This window comes from Alosa pseudoharengus, unplaced genomic scaffold, assembly GCF_046254945.1.
Source record: "Alosa pseudoharengus isolate Yale_2024_CS ecotype anadromous, Long Island Sound unplaced genomic scaffold, YU_APseudo_1.1 YU_APseudo_1.1_scf_12, whole genome shotgun sequence".
NCBI classification, from domain to species: Eukaryota; Metazoa; Chordata; class Actinopteri; order Clupeiformes; family Clupeidae; genus Alosa; species Alosa pseudoharengus.
In genome coordinates, this window is record NW_027468587.1 from 32,155,819 (window position 1) to 32,182,841 (window position 27,023).

Below are 27,023 nucleotides of genomic sequence, written 5' to 3' on the forward strand. Positions count from 1 at the left end.
TCCAAGTGTACTGGGTGAGTGTGCAGTAACGATGAAATAACAAAAAAATCAACTGAAATAAAACAACGTCAACTGATCAGCAGAAGAGTTGACAAGAAGTCTGGGTGCGTAACTGAAAAATAAACCAATGGCGTTCTGGTGTTAACCAACCATTGCAGTTGAATGGGCCCTAAGTAATAGCTCAGGAGCCTTTTCACAGGAGAGAAGAAGAGAGTTCTCTTCTCCAGAAGTACACACGTGAAATGTGTAATGTTATTATTTCCAGGTCAAGGGCCAGTAAAAGCTGAGACCTGCGTTTGCATTTCACAACAGCAGTTTCATAAATCACGACGGCCATCAGTGGCCTGTAAATCTTCCCTTTGTCCTATGAGCTGCTCTTACATATGCTGCTCTTTGTGCAGTGATATGCTGATGCCTGCAGTCTAAGTCAAGTTTCCCATTCAGCTGAAGATTTGAGTTTGAGCGCAGTTCTTATTCTACAGAGTTGTGACTGAACAACATTAAGATGTATTTAGAAATATATATATTAAATTAAACTTGCATTAAATTTCATTTTTAAAATACATTTTTTTAATACAATTTGGAATAAACGTTTAACAGCTATAACAAGATTACACAATGGTAGATGAAGACAGAGACAATGATGATGCTTCCTTAAACCAAAGGGTCTGAAAATGGAAACCTAAAATACGTCTCTGACACAAAATGAATGCATGCAGTGTTTCCAGGTTCCTTGCTAAAGGGAAATATCAATCATTTCAAAATCACAGAGACACAGTGTGAAGCCATGTGGAAGTCACACAATTCCCCCTCAGTGCTCTCTCAGCTCTGCAGTGCCATCTACTGGTCCCAGGTGGTACCACCTCATGCACTGCTGTGCTCACTGCACAGCCAGTCACATGCTGATGCAGCCTCATGTATGCACCGCAACACGCCACTCATGTCTCAGAGCACTCGGGACTCATTTCCTATGGAGACTACTGCTCCGCGGTCAGGAGATGTTGCAAACGCACCGTATCCTTGCGCCACCGTGGGAGAGGAGGTAGAAAGTAGTCCCATGTTCTTTTCCTTTTTTTTTCCTCCATTGCAACTATGTCATCTGTTAACACCCCCAACCCAGTGCTACAGTCCCCTAATCAGTATGCAGAGGCCTCATTCTTTTCTCTCTCCGCCTTGCGCTAAGACAAAAGAGTATTGTACACAGACCTCCTGCTTTAATTACGCTGAGGTGGTGTGTGTGTGTGTGTGTGTGTGTGTGCGTGCGCGCTCTGTATTTGTGTATGCATGCGTGCATGTAGTGGCTGAGAATGGGAGAGAAAATGGGTGTCTGTGTGTGTGCACAAGCATGGGAAGGTGGCATTGCTTGTGTCAGAGTGCATGTGAGAACAGACATCCAAGAACACTGTGTGTACTTGCTTACGTACATGCTAGCACTAGTTTGTGTGTGTGTGTATATGTGTTGATTTATAAATGAGGGTAAATTGCTGAGTGAGTGGTGTGCGTGTGTGTGTGAATGAGGGCTGCTGCTCTAGCACAAGAGGAATGGCTGAGTGCTTGATGAGAGGGAGGTGCAGCTGCCGTCCTTTTGCAAATGTGTTGTTGCTTATTGCCCTCATGCAAATTGGCGTCCGATAAAGGATTTTTTTCCCCCTGCGCCTGGGCCACAAAGGCTGTTTGTCGCTCAGGAGCGCCGGCGAGAGAATAGCAGAGGTTGGGGAGGGGTTATGGGGAAAGGACAGAGACAGAATTCCCATCGAGGCTCCGGGTGCCATCACACAGCATTCCCGTTGCTCACGCTCTCCCCGTCTTTTCTCTCGTTCAATTTTTCACCCACCATTTACTCACACCCGTGACCCCATTATTAATTTAGCTGAGATTAGTTACTTGGTAATTAAGGCATTCCCTCACCAACTCGCTCCTGATTTTATCAGCATGGTTTTTTCTTCTTTTTTTAATTTGCATAGGTTTTTTATCTTCTTTTCTTCTTTCTTTCCTTTTTCTTCTCCTTTGCTCTTCACTGATGAAAAAGATCCAATTTTGTGTTGCCGACAGAAATAATGATGGGTCTGTGGACGTCCCTCATTACCCAGTAGGCTTTGTTCAGAGGCACACAGTGACATTTTTGTGTACACAAAATCTGTGTACATTGTGTTTTGGGAAATCTGTGTACAGAGCTTCCCTAGGATGTTCCTTTCTCTTTTCTTTATTTTTGTTATGTTCTGCATAAATATTAAATAAATAATACATATGAATTTCATGCAACAATACAGAAATATCCGGGCAGACAAGTGTACACATAAATATAAACACATTTGAAAAAGTGGCTCGGATTGGCATGGCAGACAACCACCTCAGAAATAGAAAGACGAAGTGTCTTAGATATCAGCCTACATCAATGTCCTATTAGATTTCCCAATCATAACATTTCCTGCGTAAAAAAGTGTGTGTTTGGACCCCATATTTACAGCACACATAACCATGGGTAACTACGTGATTGGGTTTTCATTAACACAGAAGAAGGCAACCAACAGTTACCATGGACATTACCTTCTTTTAGCTGATTTGCAAATAATTAATCAGTACCTCACACAAATCAGCTCTCCACAAATCAAGTAGCTGGCAGGACAAGATAACATCTTGGAAAGATAAGCAGATGAAATACATTTATTGTGACAGGTGTGTGTGCAACAATGTCCATAACTAGATAGATAGATAGATAGATAGATAGATACTTTATTGATCCCCAAGGGGAAATTCAAGGTCTCAGCATACAGACATCACACACACATTCACTAACACCAGAAAAAAGTAATTAAAAGTATATAATATAAAAAAAACACAACTAAGCAATAAGAACAGAAGAAGATAAAGAATATACTAAAATACAAATTATACTAAATAACACTTAATCTAAATCAATTCTAAAAACAGTATCCACATAGTGGGTGATTAATCAAGAGGCGCTTGCAATGACTGAGGCAGGGACTGAGCCTGTGATTCTCTGTGCATAGTAAGGTAAGGTGCTCTGTGTCAGTGAGTGTCATGGTGATGGTGCAAATGAGTAAGTCCAACAGTGCAAGAATAAATAATAAGAATAGAAGTCTCTTCCATAGAGCTGTTGAATGCATTCTCCTAACCCTTAATCAGTAAGATGTGGGTTCCTAACCTTCGCTCAGTTTGCTCCTTTCACTTGTCTGACAGGAAGCTGAAGGGTGAGGTGTGGAGAGGGTTTATGAAGGACACTTCAAGCATGACTTTCTAAACCGGTCTACAGCCTGCTGGCCCCTGGTCTGTGGAGCCATGCCCCCCCCCCCCCCATGCCCACCCAACAGAGGACTCAATTAAAAGTTCATGAGGGCTCACCTCACTTGACCTTTGGTGACCTCTGACCCTGGGGGCATGCACTCCACAAAGGCAGCAGGTCCCAAGGCGTGCCACTGGATGTGGTTTGAGAGTCTCATTGCCGCAAAACCCCCCACCCACCCATCCACCCCACCCCATGTCCAGCCGGTCGCTCCTCTGCTTGGTATGGGGTGTGACAAACGCCTTTGTGGGCCTGTGGTTGTTAATAGGTCCTGTGGGAGTCCTTGTTTGCAAAGGACTCTGGTGAACAAGCCACCATGACCTTTCATAATCTGTTTTTTTTCTTCATCATAAAATATTGTTGGAGGATGGCAATTTTTCAAAGAATTAATGTTGGATAGTATTAATTAATTGATAGTTTGTTCCACTGAGTGAAATTCGTCAAATGGAACTACAGAAAATATGACTGAGGCGTTCCGTTCACAGAGCGTATACATGCTGTAATCATTCACTTCCACTACACTCAATTGAACTGTGATAGTGGCCCATACTTTTGAAAAATTAGACCAGTCTTCTAAAGCTTTGTTTACGCTCTGCAAACGGAACGCTTCAATGGCACATCTGGTGTAGTCTGGCTGTTAATCTTGACCTGCTGACCAGGGTCCCTTTCTCTGTCTTCTTTTTCTATTGCTTCTATTACATACACTCTCACGGTAACATCAATTAGTACCCCTTTCCACATGAATCCACTACCTTTACAGAATTGTGTTATATAGACACTGTCTGTGAACACTGTTATGCATGATGCGAGCTTCTGGGTCCTCAGATTACTGTAATATAGGCAGAAAATGTTCACAGCCCCCCAACACAGCGACCACACCCCTCCCCACATACACACACACACACACACACACACACACATATTTCCACTGTATGGCTTGTCACACATGTTTTCTGTCTTGTCTCCTACCCCAACCACGGTATTTTTCCAACATCCCTCCTATTCTCTCTCTCTAGCCTTGGGCTGTGGTGGGCCCCTGAAGGTGTGGATGTGCTTGAATGGACGGCAGGCCCCTGATCGCTGTGCATCTGTAATCCCATTAGCCCTTGCCACAGGAGGGAGATCCATCTCCTGCAGGGCGCCATTGTGGACTTTAGGGGGCAGCATGAGCTGGGGGACCAGAGGATTCGGAGGGGTCCCCATATCCCCAATTTCGTCTTGGTTGTTAAGGGCTAGCTATGTGGGCCTTATTAGCAATAGAGAAAAGGGAGAGGCAGCAGGTTTCATACATTGTTGGACAAAGAAGCCTTTTTGTAAAATGTATGTCATATAATACAGGCTATTAAGCTATATTCTATTTTATTTTATGTCATATAATTTTTCATATTGATGGTGAGTTGTAAGTCAGGTCATGGAACACTCAATCACTTGTAGCCTATTGTCCATTTGTGCACAAAATGAATACTAGGCTACTTTCTCGAATGCAAAAAAACTATATTTCCTACTGTGCATGAAGTGGAGCTCCAGTCACATTTTAACCAGACACAAACAAAATAATTGTCGTAATTGCAATTATTAGAATTAACTTAAAGGCTTGCGATCACAATGGCCATTAAGCACTTCATCATTAGCGCCTATTCATGAAACAGCTGTCCACCTCTCTCCTTCATGAGAAAAGACCACGGCAGCAGTTCACGCCGGGCGCCGTGGGTAAATAAGATGCAGGAAGAGAATTAAAAAATCTGCTTTTAAAAGCCTTCTCCGCCGTCGCTCAAGATCATGCAGAGGCTTCGGGCGCCCCTTAATAACGTCATATCAAAATGGAGGCCCCCCTTCTCCCTTTACTGTCAATGCCTTCTCCCCGTCTTTTGATCCCAGAAAGTGAAACTGTGCTAATTGCGCAGTGGAAACCATCTGGGCGCGGGTATTAACCCCTTCCGTTGTGATTGTAGGCACCATTAAGTATTCATGGTCGGATTAAAGAACGTTGCCCAGATCGCTTTCATCAGGAATCGCTATAATTTGATGTCATTGTTTATCGCCGAACGGGGCGCTCTATTAATGTTGATGTCTCGGAGACCTGCCAATCTTACGCATCCATATTTTAAGCAGATTTTTTATTATGTCAGCTTCTTTATTTTACACACAGTTGCATATGATACCAAATACAGTGGTCGGTGTGTAAACGCGTGGCTTATGAATAGAACAACCAAAAAACATACTGTCCTAAACATACACAGACCTTTATTTTTGTAACTGATTCCATATAGGTCCCATTTAGTGAGACCAACTCTTACAACATGACGAATTCCTGAAGTGCAGTGTTTTTTCGCAATGTACAGCGGGGAAAATAAGTATTGAACACATCAACATTAATTGATAAAATAGAATAAAATAGATAATTTTTAATAATAAATAAAATAGAATTTTTCACCAGACATTAGTATTAATTTAGGTAATCCACACATATAAAAAAATCCAAACATTAATGTCCATAAGTAGAGTTATGAGTAAAAAAGTGGAATGACACAGGAAAAAAGTATTGAACACACCTACTGAAATTTCTTAAATACTGTGTGGAAAACCCTTTATTTGTAATGAGAGCTTCAATGCATTTCCTCTATGACAAAACTAATCAGTTGAAGTATTGAGGTGTGATTTTGGCCCATTCTTTTAAACAGATTTTTAGTTAACTTCCAAAACTGTTCAATTGGATTTAAGTCAGGGCCTTGATTTTCTTTCTGAAACCAATTGAGTTTCCTTTGCTGAATGCTTTGGATCATTGTCCTGCTGGAGGGTCTATATGTTGCAATTTGTTCAACCTTGACCCCTATTTTGGCTTAAAATGACTGGAATACTAGCCATGTCTCATTGTCCTGGTGGATGGCAAGATTCTCCCAGAAAAAATGGCTCCATTCATCATTCCTTCAACTGTATGAAGTCGGCCAGTACCATGAGATGAAAAACAGCCCCGCACCGTGATGCCTCCACCTCCAAACTTCACTGTTGGTATGGTATTTTTACGGTGATGCACAGTGCCATTTCTCCTCCAAATATGGTGTGTAGTATGACATCCAGAGTTAAATTTTGCTCTCACCTGACCAGAATACATTCTGTCAGTATTTCATAGGCTTGTCCAAATGTTGTGTAGCAAACTTTCAATGAGCTTCGACATGTTTTTCTTCGGTAATAGAGTCAAGCGGGGTGAGCGTGCATAGAGGCCATGGCGGTGGAGTGCATTACCTATGCCTCCAAGTCTTTCTGGAGCTTTCTCCGAGTGGTCCTTGGCTCTTAGGCTACACTTCTGACTTCCTGGTCAGAGATCTTGTGAGGAGATCCTGTGCATGGCCGATTAATGATGCAGTGATGTTCCTTCCACTTGCAGATAATGGCTCCAATACTGCTTACTGGATGATTCTGAAGTTTTGACATGTGTAACCAGTTCCATTGATATGTTTTGCAACAATAATGTTGCAAAGGTCTTGAAAGAGCTCTTTTTTTACCCATCATGAAATGTTTCTTGTGTGACAACTTGGTAATGAAAAACCTTTTTATAGCTCATCAATATGTACTAACCCAGCTTATATTCATTTGCAGTTAGGAGGGATAATTACTCTCTAACTACATATAGATTCCAGCTCGTTCCTTGCCATTCCATGCCTTTGTGTACTGCTTTTTCTTAGCGTGTTCAATACTTTTTCCCTGTGCCATTACACTTTTTTACTCATAACTCTACTTAGGGACATTAATGTTTGGATTTTTTAATATGTGTGGATTACCTTAGTTAATACTAATGTCTGTAGAAAATTTCATGCGAATAGCCTCACTGGAAGTATACTTACTGAAAAAAATTTTGACGTGTTCAATACTTATTTTCCCAGCTGTACATGATAGGCTTAATATAACCATGCCAATGGGCATATCTGCACATCTTTATAAAACACTTTAATACATAGCCCTAATGACCTATTAAAAATATACAATACAGTCCTAAGAAAATACAAATACCACTTCACAGTTTCTTCATGTGACCTCATTTTATGGTCCACCAGCCTTCAAGAACACATAAGGCATAGGCTACACATTGACTTTGGGGAGAAAGAAAGTAATATGTCACTCTTTGAAATACCATTTGAAAAACATACAAAAATTCACTCTGGTCGTTTATTGTTTTCACAATGGTGGATGTTTGTGTTAAATTACATTTGGCTGATCCCTGAAGCTTGAACTGCTTAGAACATCGTTGAACAGCTCCCCTTACAAAAAAGTATCCAGAAGCGACATCTAGTGGACATTAGAAGTACCTAATACTGGCTGTTAGGTTGTCACCTTTGAACACACCAGTGGTGTTGTAACAGATAAACTGGCAAACAGGCCACACATATAATTCATGCCCACCTGAGATGTTATAAAAAAGATATGTAATAAATCCATGTTAATAATTCAAAAAGATTCTTAATTTCCTAAAAACTGGGAACATATACACATAGGAACTACAGGTTCTTTTTCAAATACTAAGGCAGTGAGTGAGTGATTCAAAAAGGCAGTGGGTCCAGTCATGCATGAGCATCACAGAATGTTGTGTCTGTCTGCCTCTCCCCTATTGCGCCCCCTTGTGGCTTGCGGTGATCATGCCAGTGAAACGAACCCTTTGCAGCCACCCAAACCGCTCGTCTTTGGCACATCAAAATGCACCTTGTTTTTCACTCTCTCTCTCTCTCTCTCCCCTCTATCTCTCATTCTCTCTGGGAGTATTGTAGTGTGTGTGTGTGTGTGTGTGTGTGTGTGTGTGTGTGTGTGTGTGTGTGTGTGTGTGTGCGTGCGTGTGTGTGTGTGTATCTCTGTCTATCTGTTTCTCTGTCTCTGTGTTTATTTGCCAGGGCTGTCCTCTCAGCTCAGTTAGCTGAGTTTAACCGTTGAGCTTCTCCCCCTCCTCAGTCCTGATTGTGGTCAGTTCTCCTTGGCCCTCCTCCTCCCCAGGGACCTGACACACAGACATCAACACAAGATCAACATGGATCGATGCACGTATTTTTACTTTTCTGACTTTTATACTATATTTTTTAAGTGTATTTTAATGGTAGGATGTACCATGTCAATACGTATACTTTTTCCATGACACATAAGACAACTCATAGAAATATAAAAAAAATCTAAAACCAGTTCATCTATGTCAATGACTGAAGTTCCAAGATTAGTTCATGACAAGTATGCCACCTTGTGGCGAGATTGTGCAAATTCAACATTTTCCACTCCACAAACTGAGTGAATATTAGATCAAACCAGATGTATTATATAGAACTGAGAGAAGGAGAGGGAGGATATTCTGGCCCCATTGATTTCAATAACCAATGTTAGTCTAGCTAATTCAGCCAAAAGTATACTCAGTGGACTTCTGATCTTCAAAAATGGCTTCTAAAACGTAATTAGGTGCCACTTTACCAATGGTCACAAATAATGTCGTCTATGTGGATCGGCTAACCCACATTGACAGCTCACCCACCAATCCACATAGGCAACAAGTGTTGGTGTCAACCAGTGATTGTAAAAATGTGGGTGGAAGTAAGAACTTGAGGTGCACCGTTTTAAAAATGGTGGATGCTAACTGGCTGAAACTAACTCTCCAAATCTTGATCCCTCTGAGTAAAACACAGCATCTCAAAGGCCTATGTTTCCCCATTGTAGTGTCCTTACCTCCCAGTAGAGTGCATCCTCATAACAGGCAGTGTCAGGGGGAGCTCCATAGATGGGCAGCTTCAGAATGAACCCTGCAACAAAGAAGGCACCAATACATTCAGTGTATTTCAAACTTACATAGTTCCTAGGATGAGGAGAAGAAAGAAAGAGATTGGTTTACCTGTGATCAAGCCTCCAAGAAGCGCCATGCCCAGAGTCACAGCCAGAGAGATAGCCTGACGTACTCCCTGTGTGGAGGCATCAAGTTCGCCGCTAGCGACCAATGGAAACACATCTGCCAACCTGAGGAGTAGATCCATCACATCATCAGGGTATGCAATGAGTTTGGACAGGACAAGATGTTTTTGTTACTCCTGGCTTAAAGTAGAAAATTACAACATTTGATATCTCTTTTTTTGTATTTCCTGTCTCATCTTGTTGATGAAACTGCCATTGGTGACATTAGGTGGTATGGGGTTGTGTTGGTGTTTAAATTCCAATTCATTCTTTGGTTGATTAATTGATTGATTGATTGGCGGTCTTACCCATCCCCATAGACATCTTTGGAGGCCACAGAGGCAGTGACGGCCCCAACGATGGCCCCCAGCACCCCCGGCATGCCGTGCAGGTTGTGGACGCCACACGTGTCCTGGATCCTCAGCTTCTCCTCCATAATGGGCTGGTGTGGGGCAAAATACAGTTGGGGGTCTAATCAAACTGAAGTTCTAGCAGTGGCAATCGCGCTTTACCTCTTCACTACCATCTCTGTGTGCATTTGTTTGTGTGTGTGTGTGTGTGTTTGTGTGCGCGCGCGTGCATGGTGCATGTGTGCGTGCATGTGTATGTGTGTTATATGTGTTGCTAGTGAAAAAAAATGATATACAGAACTGCATCATAATCTATAAATAAGAATACTTTTACACTGTTTCACTTGGAACCAAACACTAAGGAAGAAGAATGCTGATGCCGTATATATTTATTTCACATAATAAGATTTGTGTGCCCATACCGAAAGGAACCTGTAACCCAGGACAGAAATGGTTCCAGCCAGGAATCCCACGATCATGGAGCCGAAAGGAGTCAGCATCATCTCTCCAGCTGTTCCCACAGCAACACCTCCAGCAAGAGCAGCATTCTGAATGTGCACCTGAGAGCATGACGAGACAACCGCGCACAAGTTCATGCATCCCCTATCACATAAAGTTGCCCCATGTGATGCATGTGCTGTGATGCAATCTGAAGTGTATGCTAAGACATCTCATCAGGTGACTAAAATGTGAACACATGGCATCTGGAAACTGTAAAGAATGTTTTTTTCTTTCTAACTTATCATTCAATCACGTTGCATTAGCTACTTTTACTCTACTACAAGGCTCTCTCCTCGTGCAGATTGGAAGATTGATTGCATTGTTCGTTGGTATGTGGTCCAACTCCCCCAACTTCTTCGCTGCATGATGCTCACATGCTGCTGGGTCTCTATCTACACAGTAATATGAAGTGTTTGCAATTCCTGAATGTCAGGCACCAGAGACATGAAATCCAACCTTTTTCTGGTCATGTGGGTATCAGTTTAAAGGGACACCAGGCAACGTTTTCGTGTTAATTAATCATCTTCGTAAGTCGGTATATGGTTAAATGACTCATTACGGGGCAAATGAAGGCTCTCTCGCCCGCCCCTACTGCCTGTAGGAAGAATATCCCACTTGCAAGTTCGGTGTATCCTACCCGTCGAACTTCAGTCTCACAAAGTCTCACGAGAAGCAGGATCAGTTTACATCCTGCATCCCCAGCACAGAGGCAGGCTAACGAAACGCTAGCGATTGTTGCAAACGTGTGTATAATGGCAGAGCTTGCGAATAAGCAGTGAAAACCCTTGATGGAAGATGCAAAGAAAAGGAAAAGAGCTTCAGCCATACACATCAGTGGGTCACTACTACGCTCACATCTCTCTCCTCACCTAAGGTGGAAGTCTAGACAGGTGTGGTGGAACAACGTCACCACCTGACTATCGGTCTCCAAGGTTTGATTCCTGAGCTTACAATTGTTACCATTGTGTCACTTTGGATAAAAGTGTGTGTTAAATACCAGTCAACTTTAACTTCAAATGAAAACTGATAATCACTGTAACATTTTACTCAACTTTCCATCTACATACATATCTCAATGAAAATGATTTTGATTGCTAAGTCTCCATGCGTCATGGCTGTATTACCTGTGCACAATGGTATATGCGCTCAACCAATGCAAAGATTATGCAGTACATGAGCCATGATAGGCCTGTCTGTGATCTCTTTTTTTACTACACCCTGTTATCTAAAGGATATACTAGCTGCCTTTTAACAAATCTGTTATGCAATAGTGTGTTTCTGGTATACTGTGTTCTCTGTTGACTCTTATCTGTTCTATCTGCTGTGCAGTGTTGGGTTTGTTAAACCCATGACTTCTACACTTAATGCAGGAACCTGCCCAACAACTCAAAAAGTTGTAGTCATCTGAATGGACGTGTGAATGCAAACATTCCCCAACTTCCTAACTGCTGACAGTCACATGCAGTTGGATCACTATCTAAACTAAAATGAATGGATGCGCTCATTGCACACTTGATAAACTTGGCTTGACTTGAAATCAAGTCTTGTGAACAACCCACACACAGCACATACACTGTAAAAACAAAAGATCACCCTCAAGATAAACCAGTCAAGTCATCGCGTTGCTTTGTCTGAGTTATGCTAATGTGTGTAGCACAGTTTATCAAGTAGCAATGTGCCACATGTTTTAGGTAATTGTATTCAATCAAATCAACAAGATGACTTGACAAGGTTACGTGTGGTAAACCAGGGGCATCGAACTGGGGGTAAACGTGGGACTGATTACCAGGGCCCCAAGGGGGGAGAGGGCCCTTGAAAAGTCTGGAATATATGCATGGTGGGGGGGGGGGGGGGGACATGGGCCCATCAGGACTGCCTACGCATAGGGCCCAGGATCTTGTGCTACGCCCCTGTGGTAAACATCTATTATAGTGCAACAGTGACCTCCACCCTCCTCTCACCATGTCCAGCTTGCCCTCGTGGCAGACCAGGGCGGACATGCCGTAGGTGGCCAGTGTGCAGGATGCCAGGGAGTAGTAGGTGTTCATGGCCGTCCTGTGCTGGTCATCTCCGTGGGCAGTGATGGCCGAGTTGAAGCTGGGCCAGAACATCCACAGGTAGATGGTGCCTGCGCACACACACACACAGATGAGATGTAAGCTACATTTACATACAGTATTTACATTTATTCATTTAGCAAGCGCTTGTATCCAAAGCAACTGACGAAATGAGGAATAACATTCAAGCCACATTGCAAAGGAGACGTTCAGTTGGGAAACACGCCTCTCTAACAGCTGGACATGATTCCCACAACACAGAAATGAAAAGCATTTGGCAAGTCAGTTTAGTTCTTTACTTGTTTCAATGTAACACAGAAAAGTGAGTCTCTCTCACATAAAGTGTGTTGATGTGATTTATTTTGTTGATCTCATGTTTCCCCAATAATGCGTTCCAAAAGTCCAACTTATTAAAGCTCAGAGCAGGTATATGACCCATCACTGGCAGAGGCACATAAGGATGATTAGAGAATGACTAATTCTCTCAGCACATGTTGTCACATTCAGGCGTCAATAACTGGAAGCCTCATTTATCAAAATGACTGATGACTTAATATGACAGTTAGGTTTCTGAGAAAGTCAGAAATGAGAGTTCATTACATAATTCCATCGGTATGCTCAGCTCTAGAACATATCATGATTTATATTTCTCCTTGCTTAAACCACAACATTAAGGTTGTTGGGAGATTTGGGGTTTGTTTCTGTGGTCTGGTACATTCTAACAAAGTTTAGCATTAGTACTAATTTACTTTCTTTCTGCAGGGTTCCTTCAATATAACAGTCATGCTTAAACTGGTATGACAGCTTACATTTGGTGAAACCAAACCATTTTTTCCCCCCCAAGTAAATTCTCCAGTTATTGGCATGATTTGTAGGCACCCCCAGGGCTTACAGTTGATGCAATCTCCATCAATCCACTGAGTTTCATAAGACATGAAAAATGAGGTTGCTTACCAATCATAGCGAAAAGGTCTGAATGGTAGACAGAGCCGTTTTTGTGCTTGCTCTTGTCCAGGTTCGGGCGGTAAAGCACGCGAGCCACGACCAGCCCAAAGTAAGCACCGAATGTGTGGATGGTCATGGATCCACCGGCATCTTTGGCCTGCAAGGAGACTCGGTCATTCATTCATTCATCTTTTACAAGATGTATAAGACAGTATGACACAAATACATCCTTTTAAAATGTTTGCAATGATTTCTGGTAATTGTTAAATACACGTAAGGACAAATACATGAACACTAATACATATTCTGAGCAGTCTTTCCTAAATTGTTTCATGTTCCTAGCACATACATACTGTTTCTGGTGCTGTTCCTGTTCTGGTTCAAGTGTTTGGTGCATTGCACATACAGTATAATATAAAGTGTGTGAATAATTTGCAGGAGGCCACATGATCCATGTGAGAAACAGGCTTCGTCCTTCTTTCTCTGTCTGAAGTAGGACTATGTGTCCGTACACCGCAGGCTGTCCATTAAAAACCTGTGCGGCATCTCATTTGTCCGTGTGAGTGTGGATGTGTGGGTGTGAGTGTGGATGTGTGGGTGGATGTGTGAGCGTGGATGTGTGAGTGTGGATGTGTGGGTGGATGTGTGAGTGTGGATGTGTGAGTGTGGATGTGTGGGTGGAGATGTGTGGGTGTGAGTGTGGATGTGAGTGTGGATGTGTGGGTGGATGTGTGAGTGTGGATGTGTGAGTGTGGATGTGTGGGTGGATGTGTGAGTGTGGATGGATGTGTGAGTGTGGGTGTATGTGTGAGTGTGGATGTGTGGGTGGAGATGTGTGGGTGTGAGTGTGGATGTGTGGGTGTAAGTGTGGATGTGAGTGTGGATCTGTATGTGTGGGTGTGAGTGTGGATGTGTGAGTGTGGATGTGTGGGTGTGAGTGTGGATGTGTATGTGTGGGTGTGAGTGTGGATGTGTATGTGTGGGTGTGAGTGTGGATGTGTGGGTGTGAGTGTGGATGTGTATGTGTATGTGTGGGTGTGAGTGTGGATGTGTATGTGTGGGTGTGAGTGTGGATGTGTGGGTGTGAGTGTGGATGTGTATGTGTGGGTGTGAGTGTGGATGTGTGAGTGTGGATGTGTGGGTGTGAGTGTGGATGGGTGTGAGGATATGAACACTCACTCCAAGAGGGCCAAGCAGAATGAACTCGTTTATAGCGAACAGAGTGACTTCAATGATGGCCATCACCAGCAGCTGGACAGGGCTGGTTTTGCCGAGCACCGCTCCAAAAGAGATGAGCACCGACCCCGTGCAGAAGTCAGCGTTGATCATGCTGCCAATGAGGTGTAGCAACATGAGCAGGTAAAGCAGGCAAATATAAAGCAACCAAAAGGCACCAAGTAATAGCAGCTGTGGTGAAAAAGTTGTATGTCATAGGGAGTATGGGCTACAGCAGAGCCATATAAAGGTAGAGTTGCGACAATGGGTGTTCAAAATTCGTTAAGGTCACGTGGTTCATGTAATCTTCAAAAAGTTCCCGGAAGTGATTGACAATGGATTAGAATGCATTAAATAAACTACTGTTCAATGAGAGACAGAGCCACAATTTTGGGTAATTGACAGACAATAAATGCATTGATATACAATATTTATAACACAGTGTAATTATTGTGTAAACTGTGTAGTTATCCTACCATTACAACAATATTAAATTAAATTCCAGACCGTAGCCTGCTAAATATCGGAAGGTGACCTTTTTTTCTCCCTTTTACGTATGTGTCACTTAATATTAATTTCTGTACAAAACCAAGACGGGAGATTCTTTAGAAAACACAATAGCACCCACCCCATAAGTGTAGCCTAGGCCTATCTAAATTATCGTTATAAAAAAAATGACCTAGTATGTGACTCAAGAGCTGTAAACAGTGTTTACATCTAGAATCTAGAGCGAGCGAGCAAGAGCGCGCACACAAGACCGAAACTTCAAATCGCGCGCACACGACGGGAATGGAGAGAGAGAGGTAGTGCATGTGTGTCTGTTCAAGACAGAGAGCATCCTGATTGGCCTGTTTCAGTTCAGTTCAGAAGGAACAGGAGCGTCATGGCAGAGGCAGAGTGTCCCCCAAAAAGGAACATTTAAGACCCATTTCACATCAGACTACACGAAAGTGTACCCTTGTCTCATAAGAGTTCAAAATAACGATAGTCTTGCATGCTGCACTGTTTGTAACAGTGACTTTAGACTCCAAGACTAGCCCAACCATGGCGGGTTAAATGATTGCAAAACATGTTGAGGTGAGTTTAACAAGTGTCATTTCATGTGCATATTATTCAGGACTAGCCTACTAGATGGCTATTTGCCAAGGCTACATAAAAACCAAACTACCACAATTTCTAACTATAGGCCTTCCTTATTATGCACGCAATAGGACAGCGCTATGAGTCCCATGCGTTTCCCAACAGCGGAGCTAGTTGGCTAGTTCAAACTTTTGCCAACTTAATAAAAGCTTAACTCACGTCACACTGTTTGCCAACAGCAACATTATCTTATTTGTTTTCAAGTAGCAGGGAATTCAAGCCAAACCGATGCAACTCTGCCATCAATCATTATGTTAAGCCTGCCTAACGACTCTATACACGATTTGATTGGCCTGATAGAAGTTTAATTTTTCGAGCTCACAAGCCAACGAAGAGTTGCTAGACTAGCCCTGGCAGCAAACGCTACGGTGCGTCTAGATTTCTAGGCTAATGAAAGACAGCTTTTGGGCTGCAGAGTCAGAGACTGATGGTGTGAGGAATTCTTCCTTACATTAGCAGGCTCTCCTCTTGGTACCAGTTTGTGGGCAAAGCCATACTACGTGTTGTGATTCTTGTATCTATATGTTGGGGTTAAATTCCCTGACAGTTACCAACAATGTTAACAACAAACTCAGCTTCACTGCTGCAAACAAAGTTGGCTATATGCTTCGCCATATAACGAACCAGCTAGCCTTGTGATAACAAAATCTTTACCTTTTGTTTAGTCCACTGAAAGTTATCCACATATGAAACGATTAAATACACAGTTATGGAGGAATTGTTTTGGAGGAAGCAGTTGCACTATATCCCACTTTTGCTGCCTTTAACTAACTTAAATCCACAGCCTAGATGAGCATTGCGCATACGTTACAACTTGACGTGATGGTGAAGCTAAATGCCCAAGAAACGTCACGTCATAAAAGTTGTAGGCCTACTAAACGCAAAAACTTAATGACAGCTTGTTCGTGGTGGTGTAGTGCTGCCTAATTGAAATGGGATAGGCAAGGGTTATCTTATATTCTTATATTATTTTAGCCTCTTTTAATTTATTTGATGAGGAACTGATAAAGACTGAGCAGCAGAAAAGTCATAGTCGATACATAAATCGTTTATTATTATAATTAAGCTATTAATAGCCTACTATTACTTTACTACTATTACTGTTATTATTATTATTATTCGGATTAGGCAAAGGAATGTAAATCTGAGTCTGAAATGTTGGCTACAAACAGTCTATACTGCTGTAACTGCACTGCTGCTATTATTAATTGTTAACTTCCGGGAACTATGAGGCTTCCATTAGCTGCCATTGTTGGAAAAAAATGGAACATTAGCGTCAATGGAGTTGTCGCAACTCTACCTTTACATGGCTCTGGGCTACAGTACGTTTTCATACTGTAGTGAAGGTACATGCAAAGTGTATTAAATAAATGGTGTGTGTGTGTGTGTGTATGTGTGTGAGAGAGAGAGAGAAAGAGAGAAAGAGAGAATGAGAGAGAGAGTAATAGAGTTCATTGGTGTGTGTCTGTTTATGTTACCATGTGTATGTGTGTGTTGGTGTGTATGTATGTAAGTAAGTGTGTTTGTGTGTATGTGTGTGTATGCGTGTGTGTGTGTGTGCGCACCTCTCCACTCCGATGTGGATCTTGCCGTGGTGCATGCCGTGGAAGAAGCCCTGCATGAGGGTGGCCCACTGGAGGGCCAGCGCGGCGATCAGGAAGTTAAAGCCCACGCTGCTGAAGCCGTAGCGCTTCAGGAAGGTCATGAGGAAGCCGAAGCCCACGAAGATCATCACGTGCACGTCCTGGAAGCCTGTTTGATAACACACACACACACACACGCAGGGAGGGCAAATCAGACATACCAATCTTTTTGCTGTGCCAGAGATACATGAAAATAATTAAAAACATCGTGGGCATCGAAATGGTCACCATGTTTTGAACATGCGGGCTATTTTCATGAAAATAACAGCATGCATGGATTCATTGAACTCGAAGCTGCTTTGGTAGTCAGAAAGTGATGCATCTTGTATGTCCAATGCAAACACATTTTAATATGTATGTGGCAATGTGTGTACTTAATGGAATATGTGCAAACCACTTAAGCACTTGTGACAACAGCTCATTCGAGAGCTTTGCACAAACATGCATGTTTGCTTAGACATGGACCAGGGTTTATTTCTCTGCAAACATTTAAAAGATTGGGAAAGTGCTGCAACTTATCAGCTGGATGCATTATTATTACAATAAGCAAAACACATTCTGTTCTGTATACATTCTGTATATATATATATATAAAGTGGATGTGGGTCTGAAGAAATCAGACATGGTTTGTGAGGTCAAATAAGGTTGCTAATTTGCACCTTGCTTTTCTTGTTAGACATCTGTGAACAGCACCGTTCTTAGGCAGCCTGGGACAATCTCTTTCTGTGTGGTTGCCATGCGACTAGCATTCGGCACAAGGGGCAATTGAAGCTGCCAAAGTCCCTAAGGGTGAGCTGGCCCAGATAACTTGTGGCATCAAGCACCATAAACTCACACAAAAACAAAAACACACACATACACTCAGAAATACACACACACACACATCTACACCCAAACACACCCCCACACACACCCACACCGGCTGTCAGTGTCATGGCAACTTGATTCATGGCTTCATAAATATAAATCAAACTATCTGGAATCATTGCAACTACCCCATCCTCAACTTTTTTTGGAAAAGTTTATAAGGTTTTGTATCATAAATATGTTTTTGGTGCCTTATCAAGCAGCATATTACACTCACACATATATACAGTATTATCTGATACCATATTTCAACCTAGGACAGACGATATTTGGCAATCAGTGCTTTAGCAAGCCACAGGTCAAAGACCAACAAGAATATCATCTCTATAGCATTGCATAACATCTTTCCTTTCCATACATCCGGACATTGTTATGATCAGGGAAAACAATTGTGCTTCTGTTAACTTTTAGTCAAATTGCCAAGGCGAGTGATTTCACCTGTCAATCATTGATCTGTCTTCTGGCCTCATTAAATCTACTGCTGCTCATCAAATGAAAATAGGCAATGTTAAAGATTAATAGATTTTGTGTTACCTGAGCAGTAATATCTTTTTATGGCCCTAACTTGCTTTCTGTTTTCCTTGTGTGTGTTAAAAAGTCACTACAAAGATTCCCACAGGTTTTGTTTGCTGTACTTCAGTAAAAAAAAAAAAAAACCACCACCATGACATTTTCTCTCCCTCTATCTGTCTCTTCATCTCTCTTTCTGTTGTGCACATTCCTAACCCCTATTCTCACATTTCTCAGTGTGAGACTGAGTGAGACAGCTTCCCCTCAAGGCTCTCTTAGCCCAGCTGCTTGGACCCATAGACCCCCCCTCTGGGTAAGCGTGTGTGTGTGTGTACGTGTGTGTACGTCTGTGTATGTGAGTGTGTACGTCTGTGTGTGTGTGTGTGTGTGTGTGCATGTAAGTGTGTGCGTCTGTGTATGTGGTGTGTGTGTGTATGTGTATGTGCATGTGTGTGCGTGTGTATGTGTGTGTCTGTGACTGAGTGTGTGTTTGTGTGTGTGTGTATAGGCATGTACTGACAGGTGAAGATTCACACACAGGTGAACTCCCAGCAGCTCATCCTCAGTGCTCTGGCTGCCTCACTCTAGCCCCTCCCATGCACACATGGTTAGAGTGGAACAGGTTTAAAGTGGAACTCACAGTAAGGTGATAGACAGCCAGGGCTACTGAAGATACTAGTGTTTGTGGTGAGAATGAACTGACCACTGCAAGTTTGTGGTCCTGTGTAAAGAATGCTGAAATGAAGGCAAGCATCCCAACACCAGAGACCACAGAGGGACACTTCAATAGCCTCTATCTCAATATTCCAAATAAATTCTTCGATTCTTTAACAGGGCCAGCTGCCGTGAAGCCAAATGTTTATCCATGTGGGGGGTTTCATAAATAAACCATAAAAGTGAGCATGCTACCCCATTCAAAAGAAAAGTTAGAAGGAGGAAAACTGCTCGATATCCTTAAATGAGCCATACAAGCACCTGACGCTGCATATTTACTTGGCAGCAATGGGGACTTGCAAACACACATGCAAGACTAAGCAAAGACAAAAACATTTCTGTCTCATTAAGAAAAATTACTGTGTGGACAAAGTTTGACCACATAATATGGCAGCACTGCAGAAAAGAACAGTCAGCAAAGGCCCACGGTCTGTTGATATTCTAATATGACTGGGTTTAAACCAACAGCACTTCTTACTTAATGAACAAATACAGTACTGTTCCCTTGAAAAAAAAACAGGACAATTTGTGAATTTTAAACAACTTTCATGAAAAGCATCTCTCTCTGACTTCTTAACTGTCTATCTCAATAAGTTTATGCAAAATGTGTATGCAATCACGACATTGTTAGTGTTACACCTGCATAATAATAGTGTTACACCTGCTAATACCATGCAATGCTATTCTTATTGTCATTCAGTAAAGTTATGTCTCACAGTTATCCACCATAAAACTGTGAACAGGGACATTGCAAAAACATCCCCTGCTGTGAAGAGCTGTCAGTAATGTTTCCTTTTGCATTTCCTGAATGCAAAGACCACTTAATACCATGCAAGAAGTGTACAGCATTAAAGCGCAGCCCACCAGTGAGTTCTTAACTACCAAAGCTCAGCCACCGCAGCCAACACCCAGCAAACACCAGGAGAAGCATCCAGGTGAATCTTGCCAATGCCCAAATCTTTATCTGTACCCCCCTTTTTATATGTAAGTAAGTATAAGTATATATACTCTTTTGATCCCGTGAGGGAAATTTGGTCTCTGCATTTATCCCAATCCGTGAATTAGTGAAACACACTCAGCACACAGTGAGCACACAGTGAGGTGAAGCACACTAATCCCGGTGCAGTGAGCTGCCTGCATCAACAGCGGCGCTAGGGGAGCAGTGAGGGGTTAGGTGCCTTGCTCAAGGGCACTTCAGCCGTGCCTACTGGTCGGGGTTTCGAACCGGCAACCCTCCGGTTACTAGTCCGAAGCGCTAATCAGTACAGACTGTAAAAAATGAAACATTGGATTAACTTAATTAAATGAGAGTAACCATTCACAATAAAGATTTTACATTGATCTAAGGTTCAGAAACCATTCAGTTCAAACTAATTTTCTGCATTTTCTTTATTTGGTGTAAATCAATATTTTAAATTGGTTAAATTAAAATAAATGCATGCATTTCATGCAAACTCTTTTCAGAATTTGGTGTAAACTAAAAATTTAAATTGGCTTGAATGGAAAGAAAGCTTTTTAACTGACTTGATCTTAATTAAGTTTTCTTCAATATGAAATATGTATTTATTGCAAGTAATATAAAAGGCTCTGTAATTGGCATAATCTACTGTAACCATTTAAAATTATCTCAATATTTTTTTCCCCCTAAAAAGTCAGTGAGACCAAACGTTCTTTTAAATATTTATAAAATGTATGAAAAGCACTGTTAAGATTACAGACATTAACTTTTTTGGCAGAACAACAAATACATTGTTTTATAAATACAAATTCATTCAACAGTAAATTCTGTCTTAAAATGCAATACGATACAAACACATAACATACAAATACATACAACAGTAAATTCTGTTAAGACATACATATACATATATACAAAAGATTAAAGCCACAGCATCAATTGCAATAGCACCACATCCAGTGAACAAACTACTAAATCTCTATTACAAAAGATATAGTGGAGACTGAACTTCTCCCATCCTGTGTGTGTGTTCTGAAAATAAGAATGTCAAAGATCTAAAAACAAGTGGTCTGCTTCCCTCACGGTAATACTGATTGTGGATTAACAAATATATATATATAAATACAAAAAAAGATTATCCTGTGGGGGTCATCTTTCTGGGGTCAAGTTCCATTAAGACTTTCTGGAAAAATTCAAAAGTGAATTTCAATTCTTTTGAATACTGAAGGTTTAGCACATATGTCAGTCCAAATAACATTGACAAAGCAGTTGCTGTTGAGGGCAAGTTATTGAGGACCTCTGTGCCCTCAATGAGAACCCTGGTGTCCGTGTCCCTGATGAAGACGGCCATTCCATCCAGCTCCAGTCCATCACCTGGCATATCCTGGCAACACAAAACATAGTAAGGAATGCTGACCAGACTCAGTTGAGTGTGTGAGAGACACCCCTGCTTATTCTGTATTTCCTGAACTGAGTGAGTGTGCAGCCCCTGTTGAGTGAGCATAAATAAGTACACCACTGCTTGTTTTGCTTTACATAAGCTGCATGTGTAGACCCTGTTATGTGTGCCTGTGTTTATATGACATCCCTGAAGGGAGGGAGAGAGAGAGAGAGAGAGAAACACTAAGAAGGCTCGACACAACATGAAACTTTGATCAAAGTATCATCAGTGTCTCTACACATGAACTTGAGCATTGAGAACATTGTTGGTGTACAAAGAGTTTACTAAAAAGGAAGGTTCTGAACAACTCACTTGTTGTTGTCATCTTTTCATCACAGAAGTAACATTACGCTTGACTTGTCTTATACAAGGAAGAGACACAATGGCAAAAAGAACTTACCAGTGTTAGCGAAGACTGGACACAACCAAAACTACCAGGCACCAGGAACTCGACCAACCCAAACTACTAGGCACCAGGAAATAGGCAAACCAAGCAGCAGCTTCCCTAAAATTCAAACATAAAAACAGTTTCAGTTTTTCAGTTTCAAAGTCTAAATGCATTTCCTCTTTCACAAATTCAACATTTAACATACAACAAAATCCGCGTTCATATTGGCATTGAACTTCCTGAGCGGAGCCAGTAGGAAAAAGTTAGCCTAAACTCTGTGAACACGTCACTCGCATATTGAGGTGATTAATTTAATTGTCGGAGGAGAAATGCAATATACTGCAAACTTTGGTCATGAAAACTTTTTTTTACAACATTGAGAGGGTGAAACTATTTTGTCCGTTCAATCAGTCTACGACCGTTAGTAATAGGATTTCCCAGGTAGACAAATGGTGCAATAATGCCACCTAGTGGCCGCATGTATTTACGTCGCGGTGAACACAAGGCGCTCTGGAATCTTCCATGAACTTAACTATGCACCACATCTTAAACATACAATAATTCAGAATCTTATTGCAAATTAACATTACATCCACATGTTAAAATAGGATAGATGTAAACCAATGTACATTTAAACCGTTTAGAAGCATTTAATACAATATATTAAGTCAAGATGAACGTAACCTAACCTGATCCAAGCGGTTTTGTACACGCAAGCTTACAACACTTTTTACAGCTCTTCTAGTCGTGGTAAAATTATATTTTTGGTGCATTGCTAGTGAAGATACACTTATGGTGTGGGTGCTTGCGTTTCTTTACGAATCCGCCGTGTTAGTGTGTATAGAAATTAATATTAAGTGACACACAGGGCGATAATACAGGACGGGCGATTTATAACATCTCGTTCAGATAGCAATCTTGGCCATAATATTATTAACAGCATTACAACTTAATACTGATACACATTTAGGTGTCAACATCAAAACTCACGTTTTATAAATTACGCACATGAGGCACAAAGTCTCATTCTCACTCCACTGCTGCATCTAACTTCAACGCCTGCGAGAACATTCTGGCGGTCTTTCTAACAGTATCCGAACCTTAAGTGAACGTTAACGTTAGCATGTTCATAGAATCTAGCTGCTAGCTATTATTTGTTAGCTGTCAAATGGCGCCAGGTTAACGCTATACCGCTAAAGCCAAAATTGACGTTATAAAAACTTTAAATCTGCGTGTCTGTTCATTTAAATGATATGACCTTGATGCTATACAAATATTTAAATGTTAGGTCGTGCTATCCTGCAAACGCTTATAAGCATATACATTAACGGTCACTGCCATTAGCTAACCTGGCTATCAGTAAAACGGTGCCAAGGAAGTCACCTTTTAAACACATAACGTTAACCTTAAAATTATAGTTTAAGTACTGAAATAAAGGGCAAGGATAACGGAGACGTGTAATTTTGGTTAATTTCTCCCTTACCTGACAAAGTGTCCTCCTGTTCAGCCGAACACAACAGTCCACTCAAGTTCTGCCTTCGGTGTCTTCTTCCAGAAGTTACTCTCGAGTTTTCATGTGTGCGCTAGCAGCTAATCGTGCTTGATCATAAAAGTCATTTGATCAATGTATAATTTGAATTTTATTGTTATGTTATACTTTTATATTGCATCAATCTAAGAAAATAGATTGAAGGACACACACAATTTACAAAATGTAATTTTACTTAACAATCTAATACTTTTAGGCTATTGGGATAAAAAAAAAAAAGTATATCAAATGAAAAACAGCAATGTTTTACTTTTTAGGCCAGGGCTGCCCCAAAGGTAACTTACTGGGGTAGCGGAAGTAGAATTCATTCTCAATGTCGCTTGTGCCATTGATCTTCTGTAGCTGGTGAAATTTCTTGGCGTCAGTTCCATCGTCGTATTCCACCAATACGCCGAAGATGATGATGAGGATGATCTGCATGATGAAGCAGGCCACGGGCAGCTTGATCTTCATACTGGTTTCTGCCATGATGCCGGACTTTTCTCTCTCTCTTTCACACTCTTAATCTGTTTCTTTATCTCTTTCTGTCTCCCCCAACTCTCTCTCTCTTTATCTTTCTTTCTCAGCCCAGGACTTGGCTGGAGGACCCAGTTTGTTGGGGTAGAAGAGGAAGACAAACTCTTCACAGCTTGTGTGAGAGTATGTGAGGAGTCCCGCTGACACACAAGTTTTTAATTGTTGTTGGATTTTTTCCCTCCTCAGTCTTTCACAATCACTCACGCCCACAGCCATACCAGATCAGCCAATTGTGGACTTGCTAACCACAGCTCCTCCTCTTTTACCTTATTGGGTTTAAGGTGGATTCGAAATGATTATCAGTCAAAGTTAATACAGTTGCAGAACTGTAATATGACTGATGTATTGAATCTTGACATTGAATGAGAAAAGGCATACCACTGTCATCCTGTAGGTTTACTTTTGTCCAATAGTTTCCAACATTTAAGTTTCTTTCTTTCTGCCTGTCTCTCAGTCCTCATTCTTATCTTGTCTTTTACACATACACCCATACACAACCATTCACACATACATACACACCCACCCACACACAAAGGCATGCATGCACTCACACACACTCACTATCTGCGAACAATTTACGGCAACTTTATTACATGCTTATCAAATTACTTATCAAATCAGTAAGCTGTGATCCTCTGCTGCCCTGTCATATTTAAATGATTGAAAATAGTTGCACATGCACTGTAGCATTTCTCACATATACGGATACAGCATGTGACGTCATCCACTCCACAATCGCAAGGCTTCAAACCCAACACAGTGATGCCTTTTTTGTGATCTCTGCATGGCGACTTCAATCACATAACACTGGATTCCACACTCACAAATTGCTACCAGTTTGTTGACTGCCCTACAAGGACAATAGACCTCATGTATGCAAACGTGAGGGATGCATACAGTGCAAACCCAAAGTCAGACCACAACCTCATTCATCTCCAGCCAATGTACAAGCCCAAAGTACAGAGGCTACCAGTTGCCACACGCAACTTCAGAAAGTGGACACCTGAAGCGGATGAGGCTATGAGAGACTGCTTTGAGCGCACTGACTGGAGTGTGTTACAGAATGGAGAGGACTTAGAGGAGGTCACACAGTGCACGACTACCTGAACTTCTGTATGGACATTGTTGTTCCCACCAGAACTGCACGCTGCTTTCCCAATAACAAGCCTTGGATAACCAGCAATGTCAAGACCCTTCTTAATAGGAAAAAGATGGCGTACAGAGAAGGGGACATGGCAGAGCTGAGGCGCGTGCAAGAGGAACTCAAAGTCAAGCTGAAGGAGGCTAAGGAGGACTACAGAAGGAAGGTGGAACAGAAGTTGCAGGAAAACAACATGAAGGAGGCATGGGACGGCATGAAAATTATAACTGGCCTGAAGAAGAGCAGTAGCTCTGTGGAGGGGGACCAGTTGAACCACTTCTACAACAGGTTTGACTGCCCTGCTCCAGCTCCAATGGGAGTGGTCTGTCCACCACCCCCGGCTGACTCAGGCACTGCTCTTGTTTGCGTGCCTGCCCTACACCCACCTCCCAGCCTTCCAGTCTCTTCAGCTCTGCATCTCGGTGACCAGTGTTGGGAGTAATGCGTTACAAAAGTAATGTAATTACTGTAATATATTGCTGTTTGCGGTAACGCGGTAATGTAGGGCATTACAAAAAAAATGTGGGTAATATTTACTCTCAGTAACGCGCTTTACAATGCAGTTTAACCCAAAATTAAGCGCTTGTTTTGTTTTGATACATATTCGCAAACACCACGTGAGAACAACAGAGAAAAAATCCGCGCAAAATAGAACGTTATCTCCTGATGGTTTAATATGACTGTGGCTGCAGCAGACTCGCAGGCGGACTCTATGCGGGATGGACATAAGCCTACGCTCATTATTTTCAGCTTGTCAGAGACAAGGCTATGAAGAACATAATAGTTAGTGCACTTTGTGTGCGAAACCGAAAGATCTCTCAGCTCGTGAAATAGCACAAGTAAATTAATGAAACATCTAAAGTAGTGCCACGCTAATCTTTTTGATTCTTGATAAAACACAAACTATGCTGTTGTGCATGTCAGCTTTGTGCTGTGAACTTAAATTGAAGAGAATAAAGGGATAGAAATGCAGAAAAAGATTGTGTAGCCTGGCAGTGCCACCGCTCCCACCACGCGCATCACGTACTTTGCGTTGGGCACCAAAGGACAGAGGGGGCACCCAAATGTAACCAATGAATAGTAGCTTTACTGCAAACTGCGTTTCACTCTTCATCAATAACGTTTACAATGTCAAAATGCACTAACACGATGTTACATGCAAGTTTGATACCTTTTGGGTTCTCTCAATCACCACGTAGTACTAGAATTGGTGGGTCTTCAATCCTTCGTTTTCCAAGCATTTAGGCTAAACGAAGCACATGATATGCTGAGTCGACTGAAACGCATTCCATTCAGATAGCTAGGTGGATACCAGGCTCATAATTCACTTGTATTCGCAAAACAAAATGTGAAGCAACATGTCATTGCATACTTCCATTTCCAAAGCAATGAAGGTTGCTTAAAACAACTTAACATTGTGCATATTATTGTTAATATTGTGCTATCAATGTAACTCAAACAAATAAGGCTTGTAAACAAGAGCTGGCAAAAGGGCATTATGACAACGTAAAGATCAATGGTCTTAAAGTGACAGTGCACCATTTATAAGTAAAACAGCATTTCTTCAGAAATTAATGTTTAAAAATACACAGTAATGGTCTGTAAATAATAGGCCTTTTATTTTACTTTAGGTGTTTGAGTTATCATTTAAATGTCACTCACTCAAAGCCACTCACTTAGGGCACCGAAATGGCCAGCGGGCCACCATCTTGACATGTCTTTATTAAAGGAACCGTATGTAAAAATTGTATTTCAATTAATCATAAAATTGCCCTGATATGTCACTAGACATTAAGAAATCATGTTCATTTCAAATATTTATATCACTGACAACAGTAGTCTGGCCAGGATATTGTCATTTAAAAAGTGAA

General features: G+C 41.6%; 1 protein-coding gene across 1 annotated transcript; it reads right to left on the minus strand.

Annotated features, from left to right (window-relative positions):
* Positions 1 to 7,454: 7,454 nt before the first annotated feature.
* rhbg (Rh family B glycoprotein) lies at positions 7,455 to 24,165 on the minus strand. Its single transcript, XM_076280874.1, has 10 exons — positions 23,780 to 24,165; positions 16,991 to 17,177; positions 14,250 to 14,400; positions 13,080 to 13,227; positions 12,030 to 12,196; positions 9,990 to 10,127; positions 9,526 to 9,659; positions 9,162 to 9,283; positions 8,999 to 9,072; positions 7,455 to 8,288 (listed from the first exon to the last, which is right to left on the minus strand). The coding sequence occupies exons 1-10, from the start codon at positions 23,961 to 23,963 to the stop codon at positions 8,214 to 8,216; spliced, it is 1,380 nt and encodes a 459-aa protein (XP_076136989.1). The 5' UTR covers positions 23,964 to 24,165; the 3' UTR covers positions 7,455 to 8,213.
* Between the last annotated feature and the right edge of the window lie 2,858 nt (positions 24,166 to 27,023).

Coding starts and splice junctions, on each gene's coding strand:
- rhbg (XM_076280874.1), bottom strand. CDS start 23,963: ATGGCAGAAACCAGTATGAAGATCAAGCTGCCCGTGGCCTGCTTCATC. Junction 13,228..14,249: donor TTCTGCTTGGCCCTCTTGGA/GTGAGTGTTCAT, acceptor GTCTCCTTGCAG/GCCAAAGATGCCGGTGGATC. Junction 8,289..8,998: donor AGGATGCACTCTACTGGGAG/GTAAGGACACTA, acceptor TCTGTGTGTCAG/GTCCCTGGGGAGGAGGAGGG.